Raw genomic sequence first — 27,826 nt, forward strand, 5'->3', positions numbered from 1 at the left:
TTTCCTACGCCCCACGACTGTCGTGGTTGCTCTGTTTTGAGCCAAACCATTACCTCTTGCCATGATAAACTCTGTACAGGTACACAACGCTGTCCATAGTCCTGCATGCGACCGGTCGCCGTCCCAGCACGTTTTCTCTGCCTTTTCATGTTGTTTGACAGTTGGTTGGGTCAAAGTGGGTGAAAGATAAGGGGGTGTCCAGGACCCTCTTTAGGCCTTCTGGGTATCCTCACACTGATAACTGCTAATCCGGCATGTACCACCTATGTCCGGGGGTGAAAACACTTTTGCTCATTTTCCATTTGAAATTCAGCAATGTCAAGTGAAAACCAACCATTCAGAGGTTGTCTTGCTAGTATGTGATTAAATGGGTCCCTCTGGTAATCTGTGACTTCCGGCAAATAAACCTACTTGGCATTCCACTGTCTCGGTTCCAGTGTAGATTTTTGGAAGGCTCCACCACCTCGTATACACCTTCCCACCCCCTTCCTGTGGTTAACGACTCGGGTGAGTGGAAAAAGAATGGTCTTCAGATGAAGTCAACCGTAGTACCTACTCATGCATGGTGTCTGAGTGGAGCAGTCGCTGCTGCCTTACCTCTTTATTTGTCAGTCATTTTGTTTTCCTTGCCGGGAATGTGACAAATTTGCATACAGTTCCTCTCTAGAATGGTATGTTGGGTTGCCTTACCCAGTGACCTCTCAGGCCTTAGGGATGTCTTGAGCTCCCCAATCCAACCCATCTCAAAACACTGAAGGTGCGTTCAAAGTGCCTTGTGCCTGCATGTGGTGGAGGCCACTTCATCGCCGATGTATATCCAGACAAAGGCACTGCCGTTCTTTCTGCAGGAGGTGGGTTCTTGTTGAACCACGGTGCTTATATTGTGGCTAATGACTCATTCAGTGTGAGGTGGGCTACTGACTGCTTGCGGTTGTTAAGAGCTCTGTAAGCGAGGGGTGGTGAAAACCATTGCAAGAGATGGTGCGAGATAGCTGTGAGGAGAGAGAACCGGTTTTCTGTGGGGCCATTACACAGTACTCTGTGTGCACCCATTTAAAGGCCTGTGTGGGGCCAGCTATTGAATGGTTGAGATAGGAAATGCATTCAAGAAACCATTGGTGGCACTGGGTGGGGCGGTAGTATATGCCCACAGGAGCTCAATAACTTGCCAATTCTCAAGCAAATAGCATTGGAATGAATGTGTTTGTGTGGGAGCAAAAAACTGTAAAGTAATAATTGGTGTAGGTTGAACATGCAGGTGAAAATTGCACTGCCAAGCCGGACCTAAAAATCCATGTAGGCTAATGACTACCATCCTCCCATCTGTGCTGCTGTCAGAGAAAAACACCAAAGATTATCAAGTTACCTAGGACACTTTAATAGGATTACAGTATTGTATGTGCTGCGGAAAGTCCAACTCGGGCAGCCGGATAAATAAACAAAAGGAACTCAGCTGTTTGGAGGTAAGCACTATTTAGTGGAAGCACAATTTCTGCCCAATCAGAACGTACTCCTGGATCCCAAACCTTTAGGCGTATTGAAAGCCCCTCTTTAGTGATGCTCACACAATTGTCTGGCGACAGCTGCACTGTCAAGCCAGACCATCAAGTATCCGAGTCACAAACCTGGGACTGGTCTTGCCAAAGGATACTTGCAGTATGGGGTCACTCCACGTACACAAGGGTATTCTTGGATCTTCCCATTCATTTTCAGTGCCTTTCTCAGCTACGGGGGTTTGAATTAGCGAAGTTTGATTTCTGAAACTTTTGCAAACCTCACTGGAAACGTATCAACTTCGTAAAGGCTGCACAGCTTTCCATGCGAGCTCACTTGCTTGGAAATTGGGACTTTATATAATTTGTGTAGTCCATGCCATAATTTAACACTAAGAAAAATCTTGCACCGCAGATTAAAAATATTAAAATTTGCTTGTGTCATAGTCGCCGCCTCGCTCCGCAAACTTCACAAAGGTTCAAATTCGTAAACTTGGCAAAACTTTGCTGGTTAAATAAAAGCTCAGCGTTCTTCTCCTAGGCCAACATTAGGGCTGTGCTATGACACATTCCTTCGGTTGTAGTAATGCTATATGATGCTTTTGGAGGAGGTGAGGATCTTGCAGATTTTCACTCGTGGTAGCTGAGGAGTCAGCCTGGCTTGTAACACTGTTTGTAGCATATTGCCACACTCTGCAACAAATCCAGTTTTAGTCAAGTTTTTTATATATATATGATTTTTTTCAATAAAACACTGGGAAAACAAACGCCTCTGAGTGCCCCCGATTTAAATAAAGGAGCCGAGGCGGGTGAAAAGGAGTGAATTTCCAGGACCAGAAGTTGGATTTCAAGGCTTCGAGTCCAAGGCTCCTGGCTCGATCGTCTGCAGCGTGGCAAGATGAACACCTTTAGAAGCCTTTTCAACAAGTTGAATTGCTGCCTCTTCCTGCATTAACAATAATGCTTTACATAGCACAAAGAACACTTGTTCACAATATTACTTTAAAGCAATATCTCTGTACCTGCCAGCCGCTCGCCTCAAAAATGAGATTTAAGAGGTGATCAGATTAAGTTCCACGGGGAATTAAACACTTTTTTGGAGCTTGATATGGGTTTAAAAATTTGAGGATTTCATTAATGACTACAGAGGCCCCTTTTCTTGCCAGGTGGGTGAATAGAAGTAAAAAGCGGTTGAGTTGACCGGTGCATGGTACCTCATCGTTCTCACATTTCTCGAATAGAAAAAGTGTAAATAATAAAAACACGTGATGTTAGAAGAGTGGGCAGTGTGGGGGGGAAAAAAGAAAAATGTGAGTTTTATTTTTCACTGTTCTATTTTTGTTAGATCACCGTTCAACTACTGCTAATTTGAGTAACCAAACTTCACAGGGCAGTTTGTAAGAACTTCATATGGATTTCAGAGAGCTACCAAGAGTCTCAAATGCTCTCTGAAGGAGAAGATTGTTACATGCGGCTTCATTTATCCGCTCCTCCATTTATCCACCCCTCATAAAAAAAATAGCAGAATAAAACCGCAAAATGTCAGCTTAAATTAAGTTTTGGAAACTCTGAAGCAGACCTGAAACGGGACTGAAAAGGACCATAAAATAGAGACCTTATTATTTGCCCCCTTTTTTTATTTTTTATATGTCGCTCAGTTACTGGAGTAATGTTTCCTATCCTTTGTGCCGTTGCATACAACCACACACATTGTCTGGAATTTCCCAAGAGATCAAATAATGCTCGTTTTTCACAACAGTTTCGTTTCTTCCAACAAGTGGCATTTTTCCTCATTCCAAGGACTTCCTTTTAGCATTTCATCATATAATCCAGTGGGCAGGCGTCTATAGCGCTCCTGGAGGTGTATCTTTTTAAGGCAGGACTTCCGGTGTGACTTATGATTTTAAGAGGAAGCGCACTTGTTGCAGGGAGTTTTCCTACCCCCTTTAATGTAATGTGTGGGGTGGGTCACATAGTCTGGCAAGCAACTGTCTCGTAATTCGAGGCGGTTCCAGGTTCTAAACGCGGCCTTTAAATACATTTTTAGTTGAGGTGGTTCACTCTCCCTGAGGCCTCCATATGTATTTTTAAAGGATCGAGGGAGACCACCAGAGCGTGACGCTTCAGTCCTAAAAATAAAAAAAAGTAACCTGGAATTTTCCATTAAAACCGACAGTGATGACTAGTCTTGTTCTAAACTCGATTTAATTAAAGTACCCCTTGTTTCACGCCCATAACCTCAGTAGGGCTTTTGATTCGAACATGTTGGCAGGTGAGCCATTGGCTCTTAGCCCAGACGCGCCAGGTGCCAGAATGCAGACCTTGTTAGCAACTGATGCGAATAATGGAAATAGTTTTTCTTGAAAGAGAATCTTAAATTGGCATTCATACAATGTGGGCTTATGGCTGATGTTTGGAGTCTTTCTATAGTCGACACCCCAAAAGCGCAAAGTCAAATTTTTCTGCATGTTTTTCTGGACACACTTACGAGATGACGGAATGATGCACAGCATATGAATCTAGAATAGCTCCAAGCGTTCAAACTATTGCTACAGGGAAGTAATTTTTTCATACATAAAATGGGACTACAGTCTAATATCACAGAAAGCCCCATTGTGGGCATTTGAAGGTCTAATGGAAGCATTGACTCTCCAGTCCCATTGCCTGATTTATTCAAAGGTGCTGCCTTAACCCATCTACTCGTACCACAAACCTTAGTGATAATGGCCTCGGACAGCCTTTGAAGGCGTAACCAGAAATCCTGTTCTAAAAACCAAAAGATATATCCGCGTCCAAGTTATTTTCTCACGTTGCTTCTCAAACTGCTTAACTCAAAAACGATTGCCCTTTGGTCAATATTTGACGGAAACTAACTGCAACAGAGGCCATAGATCACGTTACTGGACCAGGTCAAAGCCTTCTGCAGACCTCAAACATCACAACGCCTTTACCACTGCTGCCCAACCAGAGATGGACCAAAGCACGTCTAAAACACATAGTCTGAGCTTGGCTCGGGGATCTGGTCAGCAGTGGAAACCCTTCATTTAGTTGTAAAGCACTTGTCTTCCATTGGTCCTAAAGAAGCTTGAAAGTGTAATGGCTGAAACGTGTCGCTCTATTTTGTGCAACGGAGGAGATACGTTAAGCTGTACTATGATAGAGAATCCTAGTGAAAGGGTCTGAATTACTGAATGGACGTTGGTATTGGTCATACCTTCCCCCGCTACCTCCACCTGAAGCATGAAATCTAAATATGTGATGAACCACCCACTGTGTTTAAAACGGATGGTGGAAATGTCAAGGGATTAAGTACATACAAATAAGAAAATGTGTAAACTCTAATTGTTGTATCTTTTGTTGGAGTGCATTGATGCATTTATATTTCTTTCTCAACGTATGCCAATCTTATGTTTTCATATGGCTTGAAGAGTTCTTGGTCTTTCACTAAAAAGTAATAATCAAGAAGCACACACAAGTGCTTAAACAGATGTTAAAATGAATTTGAGGGGGCGTGTTTTGGAAATGCCTTGCGTTAGGTGTGTGTTTGAGAGTTGTGGGTGGTGATGTGGAGGTTGTAAGCTGTATGATTAACTTGTGACTTCTATAGGGCATTGGCCAACATATAGTGGTTCGTGAAACGCTTTCATAAACGTTAGGATCTTGTAAGGTGGCATCTGTATAGGGATTCCGGTCTGTGCTGAACTAGACTTCAGGGGTGCTTTCGATGTAGGACAGTAAGCAATAATTTGATGTTTTGCCCCATGGTGCACTTGTTATGTTATGGAAACTTGTATAGCGCGCAGCTACCCGAAGGTGTCCCGGCGCTTGCTACAATCCTCCTAAAGTTTAACCAAAGATAGTTAGAACAGCCACGTTTTCAGCGCTTTCCTGAAAGTAAATAGATCATTACAGTTTCTTAGGCCAACGGGAAGTTTGTTCCAGGCCGTAGCTGCCCCGACGGAAAAGCTTCTGCCTCCCCATCTAACTCTCTTAGAGATGGGCACAACAGTAAGTTTAGCTCCCAATGAGCGTAGTGATCTTCCAGGCACATACCATTGAAATTTTCGCATCAAATGAAATGGACCAGTATCATGGAGCGCTCGAAAAACCAAGCACAGAGATTTAAAAAGTATTCGTTTCTTTGCTGGCAGCCAGTGTAGTTTTTTAATGGTACTCGAAATGGAAACGAATTTAGGAATCCCCGTAAGCAGCCTGGCTGCTGCGTTCTGGAGCATCTGAAGTTTTTGAACGCTGTGTTCATGAATATTTAAGTAAAGACTGTTGCAGTAATCAAGTCTTGACATAATCAAGGCCGAGACCACTGTCTGCTTACAATCTGCTGGTAATGGAGGCAAAACTTTCCTCAAGGTCCTGAGAATATACGAGGTGGCGGCTTGTGTGTGGGACAGAGTACAGAAAGGCGCAGTACTGGTGTTTTGGGGGAAATGAGCTATTTGGGCGCAGTGGAGTGGACAGAGCAACATGTTACTATGAAGTAATGGGAGTATTACCGTTATGTGGACAGTGTGCCTTGTCCAGATGTTCGTAAGAGTCCTGCGGTGGACTTTCTTTTCCATATATTGTCCAGATGTTGGTGCAAGAGTGTCCGTACGTCTGCGCTCCCGCTCAACCTCTGTTAGAGGTGGGAAAGTTAACCAATTGAGGGGGAGCCGAGCCAAGGGTCTAGCTCTGAGCCCTGAAAATATTTACTATGTAACTCACACAACAACCTTTAAGTCAAATATGGTAGGCTCTTCAAATTAAAAAAAAAGTGTATTTCTCTAGCACGTGGAAGCTTTGACACTAATGGGCACATTATAGCCGTTCTCTAAAGTACTTATTTTAATTGTGATTTTTGTACTACTGGAAGACTGAACACGTATATCTTTCAAGTGCATACGTGATGATGAAGCAACAAAGTTTTAGTGAAATAAATCACTTGCCTACTGGCACAGTTGACATGGCCAGGTTTTCTGGTTTCACTTTGAACAAATCAGCCAATAAACGGGTATCTAGTTGGCTTTCCTTATGCCACGGCTTTGTTTTTATCTCTGTGCTCTTTTCAAAATACAGCAAACTCGATCCGAAGGTTACTGGAGTGCTTTACGTGAGGACCAGTTACATTACACAAGGTCACACACACGCACTATTTAGAGGAGTGGGGAGATTTAGTGACGTGCCCAGAATCACAGGATTTTGAGCGGACGCCGAGACCCGAACCAGTTTCCTCAGTCAGCAGCTCTGTCCATAAGGTCACATCCCGGGTTGAGGAAGGCAGGCGGAAGCTACGTGAAAGCTCGGCGCGTTAAGGGCTCGAGGTTCCGACAGGACTTCAGCCTCGAGCATTGTGGCTCTCCCACATCTACCTCCCTGAGGGTAGTCTGTGGTGGGCATCTGAGGTGGGGGCACTTTGAGCCGCTGCAGGGTGCACAAACCTCCCTTTCCACGTAGACTCTTAAAGAATGTACTGCAGGGATCACAGTGCCAGGTACCGCCGAGCTCGCATCTCCCCTCCCCCAGAAGAAAGGGGGGTGGGTGGGGGCTGTGTAGCTAATGCGCTCCGGGGCTACTGGGAGACTCAGGACGGGGTTAACATTTTCCGTAAAATTGTTATCGCGCACTCGAGGAATTCTGTTAGCTGTTTTACCCCTAGCGCCCCGGCCTTTTTCTTCTCTCAAGAGGGGGACTTCTCTTGTGCGCAAAAACCGCGCTGCCACAACAAAAATGTCGACTACACTAAGTTTAAGAACGTCCAAGGTCATTTTGTGCGTTTGGTACGCGCTCCTCACATTGTCCCAAATTCTTCACATAGAGGGCCCACTTTAAGTTGTGTAATTAAAAAATAAATATATATATATATATATATATATATATATATATATATATATATATATATATATATATATATATATATATATATATATATATATATATATATATATATATATATATATATATATATATAATATTTTTCTGTTTCCTGCCACTGTGTCTAAATAAATGAAACACAGAAAATGACGCGTCTCATTGAGGAAGGTCCCAGAATGTTGAAAATTTAAATGGGTGACTGATTTCTTCTTTTGTTTCTGTGACGTTATAGTGATCTTTGTACTTGATGAGTTCCAACTGCACCCTATCAGAAGGGCACCCCTTTGCTATAACCCTGCATGGCCTTTTACTATATCTTTTACCCTCTTCATTGCACTGACACTCTAAGGAGGTCCAATTACCCCTTCATTCTGTCTGAGTTTGAAGTTTCATTCCACTTTGATATATAGTAGTTTAATGCATTTGTTCTTTGTTGCCTTTTAGGTCTCGCCTGACCCAGCGCATGCGCTGGTCTGGCGAGACTTTTTGTGAGGGCTCAAAGTGCTACCATGGCCAGCCTAGAGCTACAGTGCATGTATGCGCGCGCGCCGCGATTGATCGCGTCACTTTCGCTTTGATGTTTGATCCCGTGCTTTAGCTTAAACATCTTAGGCTAAAGTCGGGTGCTGAGATTGCTTCAAAAGTTAAAGAAATGGACAATTCTTTACTTTTGAAGCAATCTCGGCACCCGACTTTAGCTGAAGATGTTTAAGCTAAAGCATGGGTGCCTCCATTACTACAGAGCAGTAATAAACAGAAACAAGCATTGGCATAGCCAATAGGTCTCGCTTTTGGGACCTTATAAGTATTTAGTTATGCAATTTGTTGCATGGCTAAACACTTATAAGGTCCCAAAAGCGAGACCTATTGGCTATGCCAATGCTTGTTTAAGTCTGCCTTTGAGACCAGACTATTATTTTCCCCAAAAATCATGTATAAGAAACAGAGAGGGGCTTTTGGTCAGTGGGCTTCATCCATTGGTCTTTTAAATTGTAATTTACATATTACTGCCGCCTACTTGCACCATATTTCATGGTCCCAATGGGTCTGCCCACTTTACCCGTTGGCTCCATGGACGTCATTTAGGGGTCGTCGGGGGTCCCTGCAACCCCTTGCTACCCCTGGCCTCAGAGGTGGCAAAATCAGTACCAAGAACACCAGGGGTAGCTCGCATTACCAGAGTCAGGTTCTAACCTCATTTTCTGCTCTTTTTTTTTTTACATTAATAGTGAATAATTGTCTATTTATTATTGGTGTAATACAAAATGGAGCAGCACGATCTGGTCCTTCACTGGCATCTTGGGTAAGAAAAATAAAATGGTTTAAAATGTTTGTTGACTGTGTGAGTGAGGGTGAGTTTGTGTGAGAGCATGCATGTGTGGGAAAGTATGTTTGTATGTGGGATCGTGGGTGTGTATGTGTGAAAATGAGTGAGTAAGTATAAGTGAGTCAGAGTAAAAGTGAGAGTGCGAATAAGTGAACCCGGATGAGAGTGAGTACAAGAGACTAAGTGAAAATGTGTGAGTGCCAATGATAGAATGAGTGTGAATGAGTCAATGTAAGTGAGCACGTGTTACGCTTGCAAATCCGCTGTTGGACCTGGCATGCTTCTTGGCTTATAAAAGAACCCTTGGCAAAATGTTGGCACGTGCATCCTTGAGGCAATACTTTGCATGTGGATACCCTCAGAAAAATGCTACTGGTGGCACACTGTAGGTACATTTTGGCATAGGGCAGCCATGAAAAAATGCCAGCGCAGGCCTATTGGAGGAAATTCTTTATATAGGTGGTACCTGTGGCAAATTGCTGGTGATGGTACATTGGAGGAAATTCTTGGAATATGGTAAGACAACTATGGCACGGTTATGGGGTCATTCATGACAAAATGCGTTCCTCAACATATTAGACATAACCTTTGACATAAGGGACATCCATAGTGTAAGATGAGCAGTATTTGGAAAATTCTGGCACTTGCCTTATTATATTGTTTGGGCAAAAGAGGCCACCATGGCAACATGTTGGTCTTGGCAATGGAGGTCATTTTGACATAAGACGGCACCAATAGGACATTTTAAAAACATAATTGGGTGAACTCATGGAGACTGTCAGGTTTTATTAGCTTAACACACCGTGAAAGAACTTGAATATCTAGTGAGGGTATTTTCAGAGCCTATGGCTTTTTAGAAAATTAATATGAAGATTGTGCATCAAAGCGCACTAGTTAAGTCTATTTTTCCAAACTTTTCTCAGGTGGCAGAAACCTCTACCCTTTGTTCTCCCCTCGAAGAATATGAATATAAATTACGCATTTAATATGTAACTTCGCCAATGTTAATTGTGATGTCATCTGGATTAAGGTCATGTGACCTCACTTGGTGGGACGATCCCAGGTCAAAGGTCATATGATGTCGCTTCTTGTGACATTAATGTCAAAGGATATATGATGTCACTTTCCCTACCTCTAGCGTTTGGGTGAATTGAAGTCCTTGGATTGACTCCCTTGAGTGACTGCACAAAGCTTGTGCAAACTGTTCAAATTCACCTAAAATAGTTCCCTTGTTTTCATTGACATCTGATTTACCTTGTGCTTTTATGTATTTTAATATTGACTATGAATACTGGGTGTTTATTTAGCTTACACGTTAGGTGTCCAGTTAGATGGTGCTTTGTTTTACATCTCCTTGTAAAGCTGCTATAATAAATTGAGTAACACAGTGAGTGCTTTGTTTGGTAGCAATTTATTCTGGTCTTCAGAAGTAATAATAAAATGTGTGGCACAACTGAAAGGCTTGTTGTTTAAAAAACCATCACGAGTAAAGTGGCCCCATCAATGAGGGTTTAATTTCTTTTTATTGTGCCTCGTTTAGGTGGCTGCATTATTTGGAAGAGTACCATTTTTGTGACACATGCTTGCATTAGGAAGAAAATAACCACTGCAGCAGCTAAGACAAGACCTGTTGGTTTTGCCAGTACTTGTTATTTTCATCCCACTCCTCAGTGAAGGATATGAGGTGAGGTAGATTATATGCCATCCCACAGCTTTGGTTACAGGCCTACAAGCTCGGGGTGGCAGAGGCGTAGACCCATCGCATCCCATGTAGAGCTCCTGGTCTGGAGGTGCAGTTGCTGCGGACTTAGCCAGACCTGCCGGCTATACGAATTTCCAGAAACAAATTCTGCATATGTCTTCTAATTGCTTGGATAGCACCAAATGAAACCGACCTAGATCCTGTTCACCTAGCATACTGAAACAGACTGCCAGACATTTTCAGCAGATTCCAATACATGTTCTTTTCTTGAAATGTATGTCCCTGCCCAAGCTCGCTTTGACATGTAACAAATTAAGACTGCCTGATTGTCAATTTCCTGGGAGCGTGTCCAGTCCTCCGCAGCGGCTTTCCTGTTTTGTTGCGTGGTGTTGCCTGTTTTTCCTACTCTACTGTTTTATGTCTAGTAACCAAAGTTCAGTGGAGGGTGTTTCCTGCAAACCGTTACCAATTCTGGTCCAAGTGCTGGTGGACTCTCTGCTTGCAGAATTTGAGGCAACTTTTCTGTGGGAACTTGCACACTCAGTTGATTTTAGTCACTAAGAGTTATTGGTTTTCACTACTTCTCCTTTTTATATTTTTGTCTCAGCAAGTTTTGTTTTTATTAGTTAATGATGTTGGGTTATGGGAAGCTTTGCGTTCACTTGCCAGATCAGCGACTCCCACACTTGAGGTTAATTTAAAGAAAAGTTTACTTGGGTACACAAAGTGTTGGCCTGCCAATCAGTGGCCTTGTACTTAGGAATTGCTACATGAGACACTGTCTGTGACGCAGGAAGATTTTTACCAGCAATTACTAGCCGCTGAAATTAATTCAAGCATTCGATCAGTCAATTTTTTGTATACTTCGTCTGACACCCTAGGTGGGACTGGTGTATGTTGTGCCTCTGGAACCAAGCTGTACCTGACTGAAAACCTAAAAGGGATAAAACTGGTCCTAGTTTGCTTGTGTTCTGGTTCAGGGAGGGCCTGGCAGTTCGGGCTGGACTGTTCCTATTGGCCAAGACTGATTTGCATGTGGCTAGGTCTCAACTGAGGTAGCATGGTTCAAAATTACAATGAACTGGGAGACAGCTCAGAGTAATTACCAGTGGCTGAGATTAATTCAAGCATTCCATTTATCACTTTTTTGTGTACTGCAAAGAGATTTAGGCTGCCATCTTGAAGCGGCATTTAGGCCATCTCATTTGTATCCAGTGGGGATGTAGGTGGAGTCAGTAGTCTGCCTCTGGGGAAACCTGTGTGATGGTCCATGTGGGATTCATTAGCCTGCCGATCCATTATGGCTTAACACTAAATGGTATACTTGGTATGAACCCAATATATTGTATTTTTGGTCTGATGATAAAAGGATATTTGTAAAATGAACACATATATATATGTGTACTTAACAAATATAGTTAAAATGAGAGTAGCATTATGTGCAGTAATGTCATTAACATGCTAGATATGTCTGTACGAGTGGATTGTAGGTCAGTTGCAGTTTAAAGAGAATTTTATGATGTAGAAGTTCAAAGGTCTTCAATTTAAGGTTCAGTTCTGTAAAGTATATTTGAAAATGGAATTTGTATCTTACCGATATATTATACGATCCTATTCACATGTTTTTCTTGGGTAGTGGATTTATCGTTCAGGAACAAGGAGGATAGTGATCTTAAACCCTTACCAATAATACTTAATTTGGTTACGAGGAATAGAGAATGATAGGCCAACTCGAAGGATTATCTAGACGACCAGAGTGAGAAGTGAAACAGAGGTGGATATGGGGGCTGTTGAAAAGTTACAGGCACCAATCTCCTGATGAGAACCCATATAAGTATGGTATGTTGCTAAATAATATAGAGATCTGTTCGGATAAGCTACAGGGGGTGGGAAGGGTCTCTTATGTTAAACATTATTTGGATAAAGCCAAAAATAACGTTAAACAAGAATTTAAGCCCGAAGACTTAAAACAACTGAAAGAGTGGTAGCAATTAAATCAGCTAGAAAGTCATTCCATAAAGAGATTAGAAGAATTAACTGGGTTAAAAGAGAAGAAAATGAGACCGATTATTACCCTCCCTGAGGGAGAAAAGGCCCCTTGCCTTCTGGAATTTTGGTTGGAAATACATTGGGTACAATCAAAAAAGATTAGTGCTAGCCTCAAGGGGGAAAAACCTGGGTTGAATATATTAATACACTGTATAAAGTAAAAGATACTGGTAATCCGATATACAAATTACTTGGGAATAGGGTGGTTGTGGGTGATCGTGTGGCAGTTTTCAGCCAGTCCAGATTTCACCTGTTACGGAGGTTCTAATGATGAGCTTAAATTCAAGAGCCCAGGGGATTGAGGGTCTGTTTGCACAAATGCTACTGTTAAATCCTACATTATGGGCCCACGTTCTTACACCTTTATTTGGGGCAGTTTAAAAAAAGTAGAATCCCAGAGTCCTGGCGTAGTAGTAGGAGTTACAATTTATAACCAGCATTGGCATAGCCAATAGGTCTCGCCGTTGGGACCTTATAAGTGTTTAGCCATGCAACACTTGATGTTGCACCAAGGATATTGTGCTGGGTAACTAAACACTTCTAAGTTCCCAAAGGTGAGACCTGTTGGCTATGCCAATGCTTGTTTATTGCTGGTGGATGGGAGGGCGGGGCAGAGGCAACATGGATAATGGATGGTGTGGCAAAAAAGCGCCATAATTCGACCAGCACTGGTGTGTCACACTGTACTTCATGCTGCTTAATATGTTCAAATACAGTGGAAGAGAAAATGCTGACTGCTGTAGATGATCAGCCTCAGCGGCGGATTTTTTTCCACTTCGCATAGGGACGTCCAATGATTATGAAGTTTTGTAATTGGCTGTTTCAGATAGTGAACGAGATTACAAAGCTATCATTGCAGACCGAGCTACTAATAGCCCTCCGTGGATACATGAAATTAGTCACGAAAAGTAGTAGAACATTTGTAGGTATTACATGTTAATGGGGAAGTGTAGGGTGGACATGTCATGGGGCAGAGGAGTAGCCCCCCAAAACGAATGCGTGGCAGAAAGACCGCCTCATGCAAATCGCGCTCTGCATCTATAGTACATTGTTGAAGGAGACCTGCCGCCCGTAAGGCATTGGGAATCCCTGGAGGCAATATCAGGAAGAGAAGGAACCTAACTGATGGATCACTGAAAAGAGTTGAAGATACCAAGACTGCTTATTATTAAGAAAATTAGCTAAAAGTGGTTTTAAAATGTCACAATAGAGATGGATCTATTAGGGCTTTGAAAGGTCGAATGATTATCTATGGCTATTGTACTGGTTCAGAAGAATAATGCCTACATATAGATGCTATGGCCACGATCTGCCAAAACGTTTAATACAATGTGATACAAAAAAGGATCTCTGAAAAAACAAGCAATAACCACTAAGCTAGCAAAATAAATTAAACATTTGTAACCTGTATGTTACACACTATGCTGGGCAGCAGGTACATTTACACTGGGTGCTATGTTACAAGGAGTCAGAATTCGTGAACTTTACTGCACAGAGATCGCTCCAGCAATGCATAGCCACCAGAGTTACCTTAGTTATTATAGCATGGAACTTGCTGGGTACACAGATTTCTGCTGGAGGTGCCTTAACCCCGAAAAGTATTTTAAAATGCAATCTGTTATCAGTAAGCTAGAAAAGACTAAGCGTCACATTTGTCCTTGTTGACAATTTCTTATGCCCAAGGTATTTAGAAAATAAATGTATATGATGACTGTCAGACTCTGCTCTCTTTCTGCTGTCAGCCCTTGACCTCCAATTTATTAAATTCCGGACTATTATTTTCCCCATTTTCAGCACCAAATTAACTACTCGCATGCAAAGCCCTAATATGCCGAGGTGCCGTTCCGGTGATAAAAGGTTCACAGTAACAGATGGAGAGAAAAACTAAATTACAGATCAAGGGGGTAAAGGGTGAAACTAAGCAGTGAGTGACAGCTCCAGAAGGTTATGATGGCAGTTCTGCGGATCCAACTTAACACCCAAAACTAATAAGAATGACTGATGGCTCCAAAGCAGGACACAAGTGTCAGTTCGGGGGGTTGCACACTGACCGGTCCGATAGATGGAGCAAACTACGATTTCCATGGGAGAAGACTACAGGTTATAAAAGTGGAGGAACAGGATGACCGGTCTGGAAGGAGGCATCAGACAAATGGTACGTAAGGATGAAACTGATAAGATCTGTATCCTCGGCTGAAAGTTACGCGGCTGCGAGGCCGCAAAAGTGGGGAAGAAAACAAGCACGCGAAAAGAAATTACGTGAGTAGTGCGCGCGCGACGGCAAAAGTGAGAGCAGGCTAGCGAGTGGTGTGCGATGTGCGCGCACCATGACGAGAGAGGAAAGCCAGATGGCGCCTCTGCTCATCATTGTGCCCGTAACCGTGCGCCAGCCAAAAAGCTGTGGTCGGACTTTTAAAAGCCCACACACTAAATGTCTCGCCAGACAGCGCATGCGCTGGCTCAGGCGAGACCTAAAGAGGGCCCAAAAGACTGCTACAGAAATATAGGATAACATTCCACGATGTCTCGAGCAAGATTTATGGCAGACTACTGCTGAAACATCTAGAGGAGGAGAAGAGTTTACCTTATATTCAGATTGGCTTTAGGAAAGGCCAATCCATGACCGAGGTATTAAAAAAAAAAAAACAATAAAAAAAAATATTCCAAGGTGCTAGTAGAAAAGTATTCTTTAATTAAGAAGCAGATCCTTTACATCACATATATCGATTTGTCATTTGCTTTTGACACTATCTATAGGTTAAGGCTGTGAAATAAATTGAAAATTGGGGAAACCCAGGACCTCTGACACTGATAATTTAATTACACGAAGGGTCGTGGACACAAATTGAGTTGCAGAACAATGGATGTCTTTCAAGCAAAATTGAAACTCCCAAAGACCGTAGGCAAGGCTGTATCATTGCTCCCCTTTTATTTTCCATATCCATTGCAGATATCCTTTGTAATTTAAAGAAAGTGACGTCTTTCCACCAAGATTGGAACAGGTGGATATTTTGCACTTATTTTACGCTGATGATACTATCGTCCTGGATCTAACCTTCGTGGGTGTGCCGAGCTCGTTAGGCCTTTACTGGTTATTGTAGGCAGAAAGATCTAGTTAATCATGTCAAAAACAAAAGCTATGGCTTTTACTTGTAATAGGTGTATTTTACATAAATCAGTTAGGCATACTTCATGGGTGCATGGCAAACTGATTGAGTTTGTTTCAGATTATAAATACTTGGGTATGATTTTTAGTTGGAACCTCAAATTCATCTCGCATTTTAGAGTGCAACAGTCCAAGAGCAAGCCAGTGTCTCCAGCAGTGGTGAGACTGGAGATAGAGCTGGGTAATAATTATGTGGCGATGTTAAGAGCGGCCTAGAACTTGAAAATTGCAAGTGTGCATCGCCATGGCTCCGCAACATTGGTAGGGAAAGAAATAAAACTACTGGAAGTAATTGAAATGAACATTTGAAAGACGTGGTTAGGTCTTTCTGGAAAGTCTGTTAATGCAGTGATTCGACATAAGTTGGGGCTTATAAGTATCAAATATAAATTCTTTGAAAGATTTTTAAACTATTGGAGGAGAACGGTAGTAGTTTTAGAGGACACAGTTAGATACTTATAGAGTTCTTACCTTCAAGCTGAAAATTCACTCCCGTGGATGCGGAACCGGAGGTACATTTTAAGTAGTGCGGATCCAAATGGGTCTTGGAATACAGTTATATGGAAAATGCTGTTATTAAGGTAATAGTTAAACGTCTCAGCAAGGACTTCGATACTCTGACAATTTCTATTGAGGGGAAATGCCCTCATCTTACACATTTGTTTGAGTCTGGGGGATAGGAAAACTGCAGCAATACTTAAAGGATATAAAGGCAAGGGGGGGACTACATGTGGGTTTCTGAATTTGAGGCTGGGTCAGATGCAAGTTTGTTGACTAGCAGCCTCCAAATAGTGCCTTGCCTTGTACTGCAAGAAAGTTCAGAAATTGCCCATTTTGTAAAAGTTGCCATTGGTCATCGACATCGAGTCATCTGTTAGTCGTGTGCTCTGCGTTTGCAGGTGAAAGGAGGCTGCTGCTCCCAGTTTTTATAGATCCGGGTATTAGGTCTATACTGCTTTGTTCATTTCAATTATGAAATGGGAAAATGTTATGTATGTTACAAGCTAGCCAAATATTTGTTAAAGGTTTAAGTACCTTGTATTAGCGAGCTAAGTATAAATTGATGATCGGAAGATGGCAAATTATTTGTGTAGTTTCTCAACAAATGTACTTTAAAATTGTGAAATTATCACGTATCATTCTTTGCACTTTAACTCTAGTTTATAGTGCAGTTGGCGGGTTGAGGAAATGCACCTGCACTTGTCACTTTGGATCTGTGACTTTTTGGTACTGCCTAGGTAACGGGCCAGATTTGCATTTTAAGTTTGTATCTCATAGTTTGGTAGCTGTTTTGAAGCTGATAAATGCCCCAACACTTAGCACTTTTAATTAGTGAATTTTTAAAAATGAGGCCAGGAACGGGTACCTGGATTTATACTGGGAAATTGAGGTGCAGCAGAGGTATATTAAAACTGAGCGACATTGTGCCAGGAAGATAGATTGTCTTTGCACTTCACTGCAGCATCTGCACTGGCAATCAGACTATATTGACAGGATGAGTGACTGTTTTCTGTCTTTTGAAGGGGATATATATTTTTTTTTTTAACGTGCATTCATTTATGGATGGAAAATGTATTTAAAATTATGAGTGCATTTTAATATGAAGTTTCTTGCCAAATCAGCATAAATATCAAAATTATAAACGTACAAATAAATAACACATACAGCTGTGCTTTTTTCACTGTCCTGCAGTAACGCCCACTCTCTTTAATGGATACTTTTCAGTCGGTATTTATCTCTCTGGTCTAAATGTTTCAAGAATCGTCACTTTGCCAAATCGCAGACTCTGAGCTGCAGACAGAATTACCAATTTTGGGCAAACGTGGATGAATTCCATCCAAGTTTTTCCTCATACTTATGGACATTTCATGACGTCCTAATGACTCCCTGGTTAAATTTACATGAATTCTGTGATGGTCGTGAGGAGGAGACGGCAGTCCTGATGCCTGTACTCCCCAAGCCCCCTTGCACGCCAGCATCTTTGCACCAGTCTACTGGCACCAGTGACTGCCATGTTTATATCCCCAAGACTAACATCACCCTTAACTGAGTTTGACATTTTTACATTTAATGTCCAGAAAGGCAGAGTTTAGAATGGAATAGAAACGTTTAGATGGAAATGTAATGAATTATACACAATTACCTTTTTAGTTTGAAAGACTGAAGAGGAATAATTTCTCAAGTAATTAAACTTTGTTTTTTTTAATGTACTCAACCATGCTGTGCGTGGGGTGCTAGCTAACTCTCCAAACTCTGGTTGACGGTAGCTGTCACTTTGACCCTATAACAGTATCCTAACTACTTACTTAATCAGGCCTTTGGGTTCCCCAAACCAAACTTTCCTAACCCTTTTGTTTACCCCATTCTTTTCTCCAAAACTGTTAACCCTATCTTTCACACTTTATCAATTTTTTTTCTCCACTCAGCCATGCTGCACAGAAGCCGCGCTGCTTTACAACATGGCTAAACAAAAAAACACATTGACAAAGCTAAAAAATCTATCGTAGACTGGACTTATTTGCTTAGCCAATGCTTGTTTTCAAACTTTTACTTTTTTAAACTTTATTTTTCTGATTTTGAGTTCTTCGAACACTTTATATTTGAACTCCTTACCTAAAATCCCTCGCTCTACAATGTGTCTGGGTGACTTAACGTGCACAGTGGTAGTGCATACAACGGTACTGGAGGCACTTGGGACCTATTTTATGGTATACCTACAGGCATGTCTGTGTGCACTTTTTATTTCTTTGCACAGAATTAATCGCCTTTTCTCAGTTTTTTCTACTTGAGGAAGACCCTGAAATGCCATGCTTGGCTTCAACGTGCAGAGATTTCTGGTTTTAAGCCAGGCTGTAACTGCTTGCATCCTAGGACCTGCACGCTGTAATTCATTTACAATGCACAGCTGCACACTGGGAAGGGGTGAGTATGTGAATCGCCGCGAGGCAGCGAAGCCAATCCTGCTATGTGCATTTGTGCGTGAGAGGGTGTAGGGTCATTATATTAAACCACAACGCTCCCTTTAGCAAGAGGTTTCACCCTGCGAACAAAGACCAGACAGAATCTTTGATGTACATTTCACAGAAAACCCCCCACTCTTGCAGATAAAATGATTCTAAGCTCATCTCGATTCATACCTTACGTCCTGGGACAGCGTCGTGGTCCATTAGAGCTTGCAGCCCATGCCAGGTGTTCCAGATTTCCAAGTAAGATGTATTGATATGCATTAAATGCAAATGGAGCTCATCCATGTAGGCACTGGCTATCCTGAAACTCTGGCCTGGATGTGGGTCTCCTGGTTGTAGTTGCCCAACCCCTGCCTTTGATCTCTTCAAAGATGACGATGAATTCCTCATAAGTTGTTTGAGAATAACCCAAGTTTGGTGCTCGCCTATGAAGGGTGGTTGGTGGTGGGGCTATTCAGTGTTATTCTGACATCTCTCTCTCCACAAACTCCTGCTGGATTAGAGGTTGAAGTGGGAGTGTTGCCTGCGTATGATTGGTTGTCAGAATGTATCGCATCAGCACAGATGCTACCCAGATCTGTGTTCCTGCGTCAACATCCTTGGTTCTCTCTCTTTTTTGGCCGACTAACAGTTGCTATTTTCATAAATTATTTGGTTTAATTATATATATTTTCTAATTCAACATTAAAAGCATAACCAGCACTTGGTGACATCGCAGTACTTGTCTCGTATCTATGCAAAGGTGAAATTTAAGTTATGTTGGTGTGATTTGCGTAATTTTAAGCATTACATCTTACACTTGTTATGCGACATTCCCAGAATCACGACACTGTCATCTTTACAGTGAATAGCACGTAATAGTGCAGAGATGCGCACCATTCTCAGTAAACATTTCCAAATCAGAGTAAAGGTGACTTGCCCGAATAGACCTGGAATCCTACAGGGAGTGTATGCTCTGGTGGATTTTCTCAGTCCCACGTGCTGAAGTGTTTTGTCATCTCACCGCCCCTAAATTTGAGTTACTTAATATTGACTCTCTTAATGTCCATGGCAGACCTTCTCTAGAAGTCTTGACTTAGCTCCTATCCTTGTTTTTCCTGATTTGTTCTGTTGGATGAAAACCTGTCCATGGTGACGTCACGCCTACATTGCGTTTCCTCCGAATGGCAATATGGTCTCTAACCATTCATAAAAATACTCATGAGACACTTGCACAACCTATTGGGAGCAGGACTGTGTTTTCAACCTATTGATCACGTGCACCTTGAATCTGTCATTTTCCAGTTGTACTGCCCAAGTTCCCGAACACGAAGGAAGGGGACAAGTGTAAGGTTTAAAAGGTGGTGTTTGTAGAGTAGTTGATAAATCTTGTTTTTTCTTCCTCCGCAGATCAGCGTGCGGGTGACCACCATGGATGCGGAGTTGGAGTTTGCCATCCAGCCCAACACCACGGGGAAGCAGCTCTTTGACCAGGTCAGTGTATGGACGGGGCTGTAACTGGGTAAATGCAAAGCACAGAGGTGGTACATGCCGTAAACTCCCACATTTGGAATATTGGTAATTGTGTGCCCATTAAGTGCAAACGGGGATGATGTAAGCTGGTTGCACCTGAAGCAGCTTCTTACCATGTTCCTTAGTTGACTCCTTACATCCAATCCTGTGGTACTCATTTCAGACACTTAACAAAATGTTTGGCAGTTTCTTATAGTGTCTAACATAATTGCTTCCCGGCCCCTTCAGGGTGTCTCTGGCTGAGCGATTCTCTGGGGTGTCCAGTAGATTAATCTACAGACTATGCTCTAGCTCCCCTTCGACCAATGGCATTGCTGTCTAGCAGAGTGGTGGTAGGGATCTGGAAGTCATGGATAATGATTGAGCCTGATTGATGGAGTCTTACGACTGTCTGGTCCCCTAGAGCAGTGGTTCTTAACTTGTGGTGGTCCAGGGACCCTGGGTGTTCCACAAAGCCTTTTCAAGAGATCTGTGGCTGCTTAGAAAATTAAATGTTAACAGATTAATAAATTGCATATAAATAAAGAAGCAAAATGTGAAAGTAAAAATTGTAAAATTCTGTAAATGCGAAGGGATTGGAAATTGGGGGATACAAATGTAGTTAGTAGCCTCAAATTGATTTGTTGAAGTAGAGGCATCAATTGAATTTAAAAAAAAAGCTCAAACCTTCTGATTAAAATTCTCATTTGTTTATATATTTGTTTGTGAAATAAACAAAATATTTAATCGTTTGTGTATTTGTTCCATGAAGGCTTGTTTCTGTGTTTTTTGTATATTTGTTTGCGGTTCAAATCATCAAGAATGCTTAGCTGGGGTACCCTCCTTCCATTAATGACTTAGTGGGGGTTCCTTAAAAGTCAAAAGAGCATTTACTGTTGTCCGATCTCGTAATAAAGAGCGTACAAGGGATGGTCTTGCATTATTGATCCGCTGGAATGTGCAATTGGCAGGAGCCATAGCCTAATGTTCTGTATGACCTATGACCCTTGCTGAGGTCCTTGCCCTTAATATATAAAAGGGACAGAATGGTCCGGCTAACCTGGGTTTTGGGTTGCAAGTCAATCACGAAAGTAACCTTTTCAGAGCTTTCCTGATCTTCAGGTTGTTTTAGTGAGTGGTTGAAATAGGTCGTTAAAGGGCTGTGCACATAGAGCCTCAGACATTTCTGACTCAATTTCTATTGATGGCAGAAGGAGAAAATAATGTATCCGTTTCTAAAATGAGCCATGGCCTTTTACTCCAAAGACTCCAGTAGCGGTGTACAGGACTTTGAATCGGAGTCTTAACCACATGTACCTTGACGCAAACTTTTGTTTTCGGTTTCTTGCGCATCTCATTGGAAAGTCCCAAGTTTAAGCTCTTGATAATGCCTTACGAGCAAAACTAGAACCCTTACAAACTTTACTTCACATGGTTTATTGAATTGGATGTTACTAATGCTGCTGCTGTGTATACAATCTTGCTATTAGAAATAGTCTTCCCCAATACACCCGGACTTCTCCTCGTACATGTCTCCATCACTGCTTCAAAAGGGTTCAAGTGCCCCGGCTTTTAATTGCGACCCTCATACAATACATAGGAGAATGTTTGCAAAGTCCGCGGTTATCGTTAATGTCTGGCATGATTATGGCCTTCATGTGCTAACTTTGCACCCCCTCATTGTATAAGTGACATTATTACACTCTCTCGTGAATCTTTCACGAGACCACTGAAAGATGCTTCTGACGTTCACAGCATTCTTCACCAATGGTCCTACGAAGGCCTCAGATGCACGGTCACATTGATATCCGTATTCGTAGGTTTCTGTAGCTGTACACCGACAGCCCCTTCGCAAGCCTTGTCCATCGGGAAGTGTATCATTCTACATCGTGGTTCATTGCCACCACTGTGTAGTAGTGAAGCCTTCGGAGGCAGCAAGAGCTTGATTGCACGCCACCCTCCAGGACCAATAAACCATCCAGGAACTACAAAAAGCTCCACTCTGCTGGCATCTATTGAGGGACGGCCAAGTTGCACGTCCATTCCTGGTCCCGACTCTTCACGTAGACTGATTCCGTGGCGTGTCCTGAACATGTTTCAAAACTGACGTCTGCCCCTTGGATGGAAACTGTCTTTCCAAAATGTTTTGCTCCTGCTTAGATGCCACCTTTTATTTAGTCATAAGTGAGTCAGTGCCTCATCACTCCAGTGATGGAACTGAAGACTCCTCTCTTTCTGCTGATTTAATGTTTCTCCAGTAAACTGAGTAACCCTGTGGGTTCAGTAAGTCACACACACATCTGCCCGACAAGCAGATGATCAACTAAACTTGAGCACTTGACCCGCATCCTAAGAACCCATGATGGCTTAACCAGCCCCTCTGCTCCATTCACACGGTTGTAACTTGCTCTGTAGAGGCGCACTAGCGATTCCACCTGCTTCCCAAAGTCAAGTTTGGAACAAAAAAAGATGTCTCCCCCCCCCCCCCCCCCCCCACCCCCCACCCCCTCCCCCCCCTCTGTCTGCACCTGCTGAGACTTCCGAGCCAGAACACCGCTTTAAGGACTGTAGAGCGTGGGCGGCAGGCTTACCCGGCCATTGAAGAGCTTGGAACCTGAGGTGGCTTCTGTTCCAAGTAAAATATTTAATCTTCTTTTATCGCTTGGAGTGAATGCAGCGTTGGAAGGGGTGTGGGTCTGGGTCCAAAGATACTCTCATGTTGTCCAAGTGTGGCAGTCATCACTGTAGCTGTTGAAGGGGTGTGAACAATGGATCCAAGTAAGCAGAAATGTTGGTCCAGCTCTTCATTTAAGTGAAGAGGCTTGACCTACAAAAATAAAAAACGTTATTAAATAAAATAATTCACGTGTGGGTTTACTGTCAAAATGTATTTGTCACCCCGATGAGGCTGCTTCATTTGGTGGGTTATGTTTGCACGGCAAATTGTTTGTCTATCTGCAGGTTTTACTTGTTGACCCAATAACTCAATCTATTGTTAGACATTTACGTACATCTACATGACGTGACCTTCCATAAAGTGCAAACAGTATAGGTCTTTCATCTCCCACGTTATTTAACTTGCACAGAAGGCGGGTAATCCAAACTGTAAAGCCCAAACTGTAGCCATAGTCCTGCGCCTAATACCCACGTACGGGTTAGATGCTCCCAGGGCCATTTTGAGCTCTGGCGTGTGCTGGAAGGCGATGTATAGTGGAGGAGACGTGATAGCCCTCAGTTCAGTAGCTCTAACGCAGAGCTTACTACATTTGGGTCAAAAGAAGACCCAACCTTCGATATCTCCCCATCGCTCCACCGGACCCTCTTTTGGGAGCTCATCCTTCCATCTGAGAAGCTGAAGAACTTGGTTTGGTCTTGAAGACCCACGCGCCCTCAATTGACAGGTGAGTAAGGTGGCGACCCGCAGCTTCCTGCAAATGAATACCTGAAACCCATCCTGACTCTTCTTTCAAGGGTGGTGGAGGCAGCCATGAGCCTCATGCACCGTAGGTTCACCGCTTCTAGAGGGCACGGAAGGTGCTGTTCTCCTGGTTGTTGATCTTGGGAAGAGGACCCCTAGAAGAGGAGATGGCAAAGCTACAGAAAGGAACATGCGTAAGCTGGGGTGCATTCATAATGTGGGGTCCCTCGTTCCTGCCCAGTAGTGATCATGGGTATACCCCTGATCGGGACCTTAAGGTATGAATTTGCGTCTGGTGACTAAGCTCATTTTATTATCCAGAGAAGGTGGGTCCTTCTCTGTCCAAGGTGTGATCTCATGGAAAGCCCTTCATCTTCGGCTCTCGGACTCCTGGATGCCCTATTGGGACAAATAGGCTACTGCTTTGTGAGACCAGCTAGGGTAGTGTGCGCGGTATGATTGTAGTCCGAATAGTGAGTGTGGTATAAATATATTCAGGGTAATGAACTCTATAGAAATGTAGTCCGGGCAGTGAGCGCGGTATGAAAGGTAGTCAGAGTAGTGCACATGGTATAAATGTAGTCCGAGTAGTGCACATGGTACCGTATACATGTAATCTATCATCCGTGTATATGTGGAAGTCTTCTCTGGATATGAAATGGTTTACTGTCGTCGGTACTGTGCACTCTGTTTCCATGCTGGTGAAAAGTTTGGCAAACCAGATGCCCAGCACATGTCCTCTTCCACCTCTGGTGATGGTGGTTTGACGTTAATGGTTTAATGTGCTCTTCATATGGATGTATGCTTGTGTCGGACAGGAATCACCAGACCCCGATATTTGCAGCATCGTGCACAATGGATCATTTGGAACCCACTGTGTAAGACTCTAAAAGTATCGACAGCGATTGGACAAGAGTCTCCAGCTGGATTGACGCGGTTCAAACTCACTGCGATATATACATTGTGCGATATATCGTGTTCTCTGAGCTTGCTGCGTAACATAAAATTAAGAAAACTTACATTTTCCCCAAACTGTGAATTTTAACCGTTCCATGCTGCTTTGTATTTCTCAACGGAGCGAACTTGAAGTTGACTTTGGTGGTTGCAGCGAGTTTAGGCTTCTTGCATACTCTTTAAGTCGCTTGAGCGTTTGCGATGGGCATGAGTCGTGATCCAAATTGTGGTATCCTACATTATTCCTCTGTGAATTGGGACGCCTCCATGTGTGGTGTGAATTCGAATTGCGTGTTTTATGTATCTCTGTAATCTTTTCTAAGCATTGTAAATAGGTGCTGTTATCCAACTTAACGATATTGCCATCGCTTATATCGACCTACGAAGGATAAAGGGTAGCGGTGGCCCTGCTGGAATTCTAATTTGTTACCTGCAGCTAGCTATCACACATGTTTGTGTATGTGTATATATATAGGTGTATGTATATATTTTAGGGGTGGGCGGAATTTGCTTAGCCGCGCTACGCAAAGCTCCATAAAACAGTAAAAATCTCCGAGCACGCAAATGTTTCGCGAACACGCGGAAATGCTTGTTCTGCCCGTTCGCGATGCTTTTTTCCTGTTCGCGAATGCTGTGTGATTGCTCAGGGGGGAGGAGAGATATCTTGCAAACACGCATTTTGAAAGCGCAAACAAGCAAAAAATTCAGCGGATCGTGGAATTTTGGGCAATTCCGCATTCTCCGCAAACGGGAAATTACCCAAATTCCGCGAGCGGAATGGAATTTACTGCCCAGGCCTAATGTGTGTGTATGTATGTATGTGTATATGTATATTTGTATATATCTATCTATGTTTGTGTGTATATGTATATGTGTGTATATGTGTGTGTGTGTATATATATATATATTCACTGAAAAAACCATGGGTTTCACACACGTTATAGTTAGGAATTAGCATTTAAAAAACCTTAGAAATTCAGTGAAAAAACCATAGGTTTCACACACGTTATAGTTAGGAATTAGCATTTAAAAAACCTTAGCAATTCAGTGAAAAAACCATAGGTTTCACACATGTTATAGTTAGCTGGACATTTTACTCGTAAAAAACCAATGAAATTGCCCCGTTATAGTTAGTTCAGCTAACTATAACTCGCGCGCCCGCAATGCACTCCTGATGACGTCACATATTACATCACTCATGACATGGTCAGTGACATCACTCATGACATCACTGATGACATCTCAAATGACATCACTGATGACATCACTGATGACATCATCCAGTGAATGTGGGTTTTTCTGAAAATTAAATATGTTTTATATATGTATATCTCAAGGTCGATGGAAGAATAAATGGGTATATAACTGTCTAAATGGATGATTTGTTTTTGAAAAATTGATTGTTTAACTGACTGATTAAGTGTATCATAGTGAATACATGTTTTAGTGAGTAATGTTTAAATATGTATATATCTGTATCAGTCTCTCACTTTGTGTATAAGTGGCTGCATGGGTTGGTGAGTAGCTACATGGGTGTCTATATAGGTTATTAGTTGGTTTTTTGAGTATCAGTCTGAGTGTCTGCATGGTTCGGTGGGGGTATTACGTAGTGCATAGGTGCATGAATGAGTGACTCACTGTTTGTATGTGTTGAACAGACCATGTGTGCAGGACTGCATGGGTGGATGAGTGTGTGTATGGGTGTGTTAGTGAGTGAATGACTGTCTCAATAGTGTCTTTGAGTAACTACATATGTTTAAAACTAGTATATGTGACTATTGGTGTATATATGTGAGTATATGCAAGGGTGAGAGATTGGAAGAGTTCCTGTATGAATAAGTATGTGTTTCTATAAGTGATTGTTTAAAAGACTAAGTATGTGTAAGTTTCCGTAGAAGTAAGTATGGTGGTGTGTGTATAACTGTATATGCAAGTAAATGTATGTTTGATTCTTTATTAGCACGAGTGACTATGTGTGAGTAACTCTATGGATGAGTGGCATTGTGTAACAGGATGTATAGGTGTATGAGTACATATGATGAGTGAGTACATGTATGAGTGACTGTATTGGACTGTTGGTGAATGAGTGGATGTGTATGTGGATCTTAGAATTACTGAAGAGGTTGTTGTAACTGGTATTGGTATGTCCATTGTTTTGAAAATTTTAGTCTCTATTTTTGAATGTGTGTCTCAAAGGTTATATTAGGGTGAGAGGAGGTCTGCCACTCTATCACAAGGATGATGTCATCAGTGATGTCATGAGTGATGTCACTGACCATGTCATGAGTGATGTAATATGTGACGTCATCAGGAGTGCATTGCGGGCGCGCGAGTTATAGTTAGCTGAACTAACTATAACGGGGCAATTTCATTGGTTTTTTACGAGTAAAATGTCCAGCTAACTATAACGTGTGTGAAACCTATGGTTTTTTCACTGAATTTCTAAGGTTTTTTAAATGCTAATTCCTAACTATAACGTGTGTGAAACCCATGGTTTTTTCAGTGAATTTGCAAGGTTTTTTAAATGCTAATTTTTTTTTTTTTTTTTTCTAACATATTTTTAATTTAATTATCTTACCTTTTTATAAAGACTATGATTAAATTTTAAAAATTCTTTATGTTTTTTTAAATATATATTTTAAAATAAACATGTAAAATTTATTTGCAGTACTTTTTTTAAAAAAAAAATATTTTTTTAGTACGCGTACCGTAAGCCTTTGTTTAATCCTTCATTCAAATCCAACACCCTGACCTCATAATAGTGCACTGTGGTGACAATGACCTAGGCACTTTGACTGGGGTAGGTCTGGAAATGCTTATGAAGGACACCTTTGCACAACTGTTTACACTTTTCCCTAAAACTGCCTTTGTGTTTTCCAACATATGCCAAAGGCAAAAATGGAACTGGTCCAATCATTTCTGTCCACAGATTGACAAAGCAAGAAAGCACGTCAACAAATCTGTTTCTGCTTTCCTCCGTGACTATGGTATGGGTGCCATTTACCACAACAACTTGCGTTATGACATGCAAGACATTTATAGAGGAGATGGTGTGCACTTCAATGATGAAGGGAACAGAGTCTTCCTCTTGAACCTTAGACTCTGCATCGGTACTTACTTGTAGGTACCACTAAAAAATGACTTCATAAACACAACAGCTCTTTTTAGAGCTCCCTAATATCTAAACTCTTAAATCTGCTTTTCATTTATGTTTTTTTATTTTTTTTACCGTAAGCTTACCGTACGCGTACCCCGTGATTTTTTTTAAAAATCAATAAATGTTTTTTTTGTACTTTTCTGTCCTTCTTTGACCCCCTTACAAATGTTAGGGGGTCTGTAACTCTCCTCATTGCCCCCTTTCCTTGTTTTCACTCTTTTTTTTCAGAGTGAAA

The 27,826-nt window shown here is 42.0% G+C and overlaps 1 protein-coding gene across 1 annotated transcript in view; it reads left to right on the forward strand.

The window, feature by feature from the left end:
* Nucleotides 1–27,826, forward strand: part of MSN (moesin) — a 250,128-nt gene that overhangs the window by 108,645 nt on the left and 113,657 nt on the right. The window contains exon 2 of the mRNA XM_085608290.1: nucleotides 19,961–20,044. Coding sequence (XP_085464416.1) covers nucleotides 19,961–20,044 — 84 coding nt within the window. The remainder of the gene's footprint in view (nucleotides 1–19,960; nucleotides 20,045–27,826) is intronic.

Source organism: Triturus cristatus, chromosome 5_2 (assembly GCF_964204655.1).
Source record: "Triturus cristatus chromosome 5_2, aTriCri1.1, whole genome shotgun sequence".
Lineage (NCBI taxonomy): Eukaryota > Metazoa > Chordata > Amphibia > Caudata > Salamandridae > Triturus > Triturus cristatus.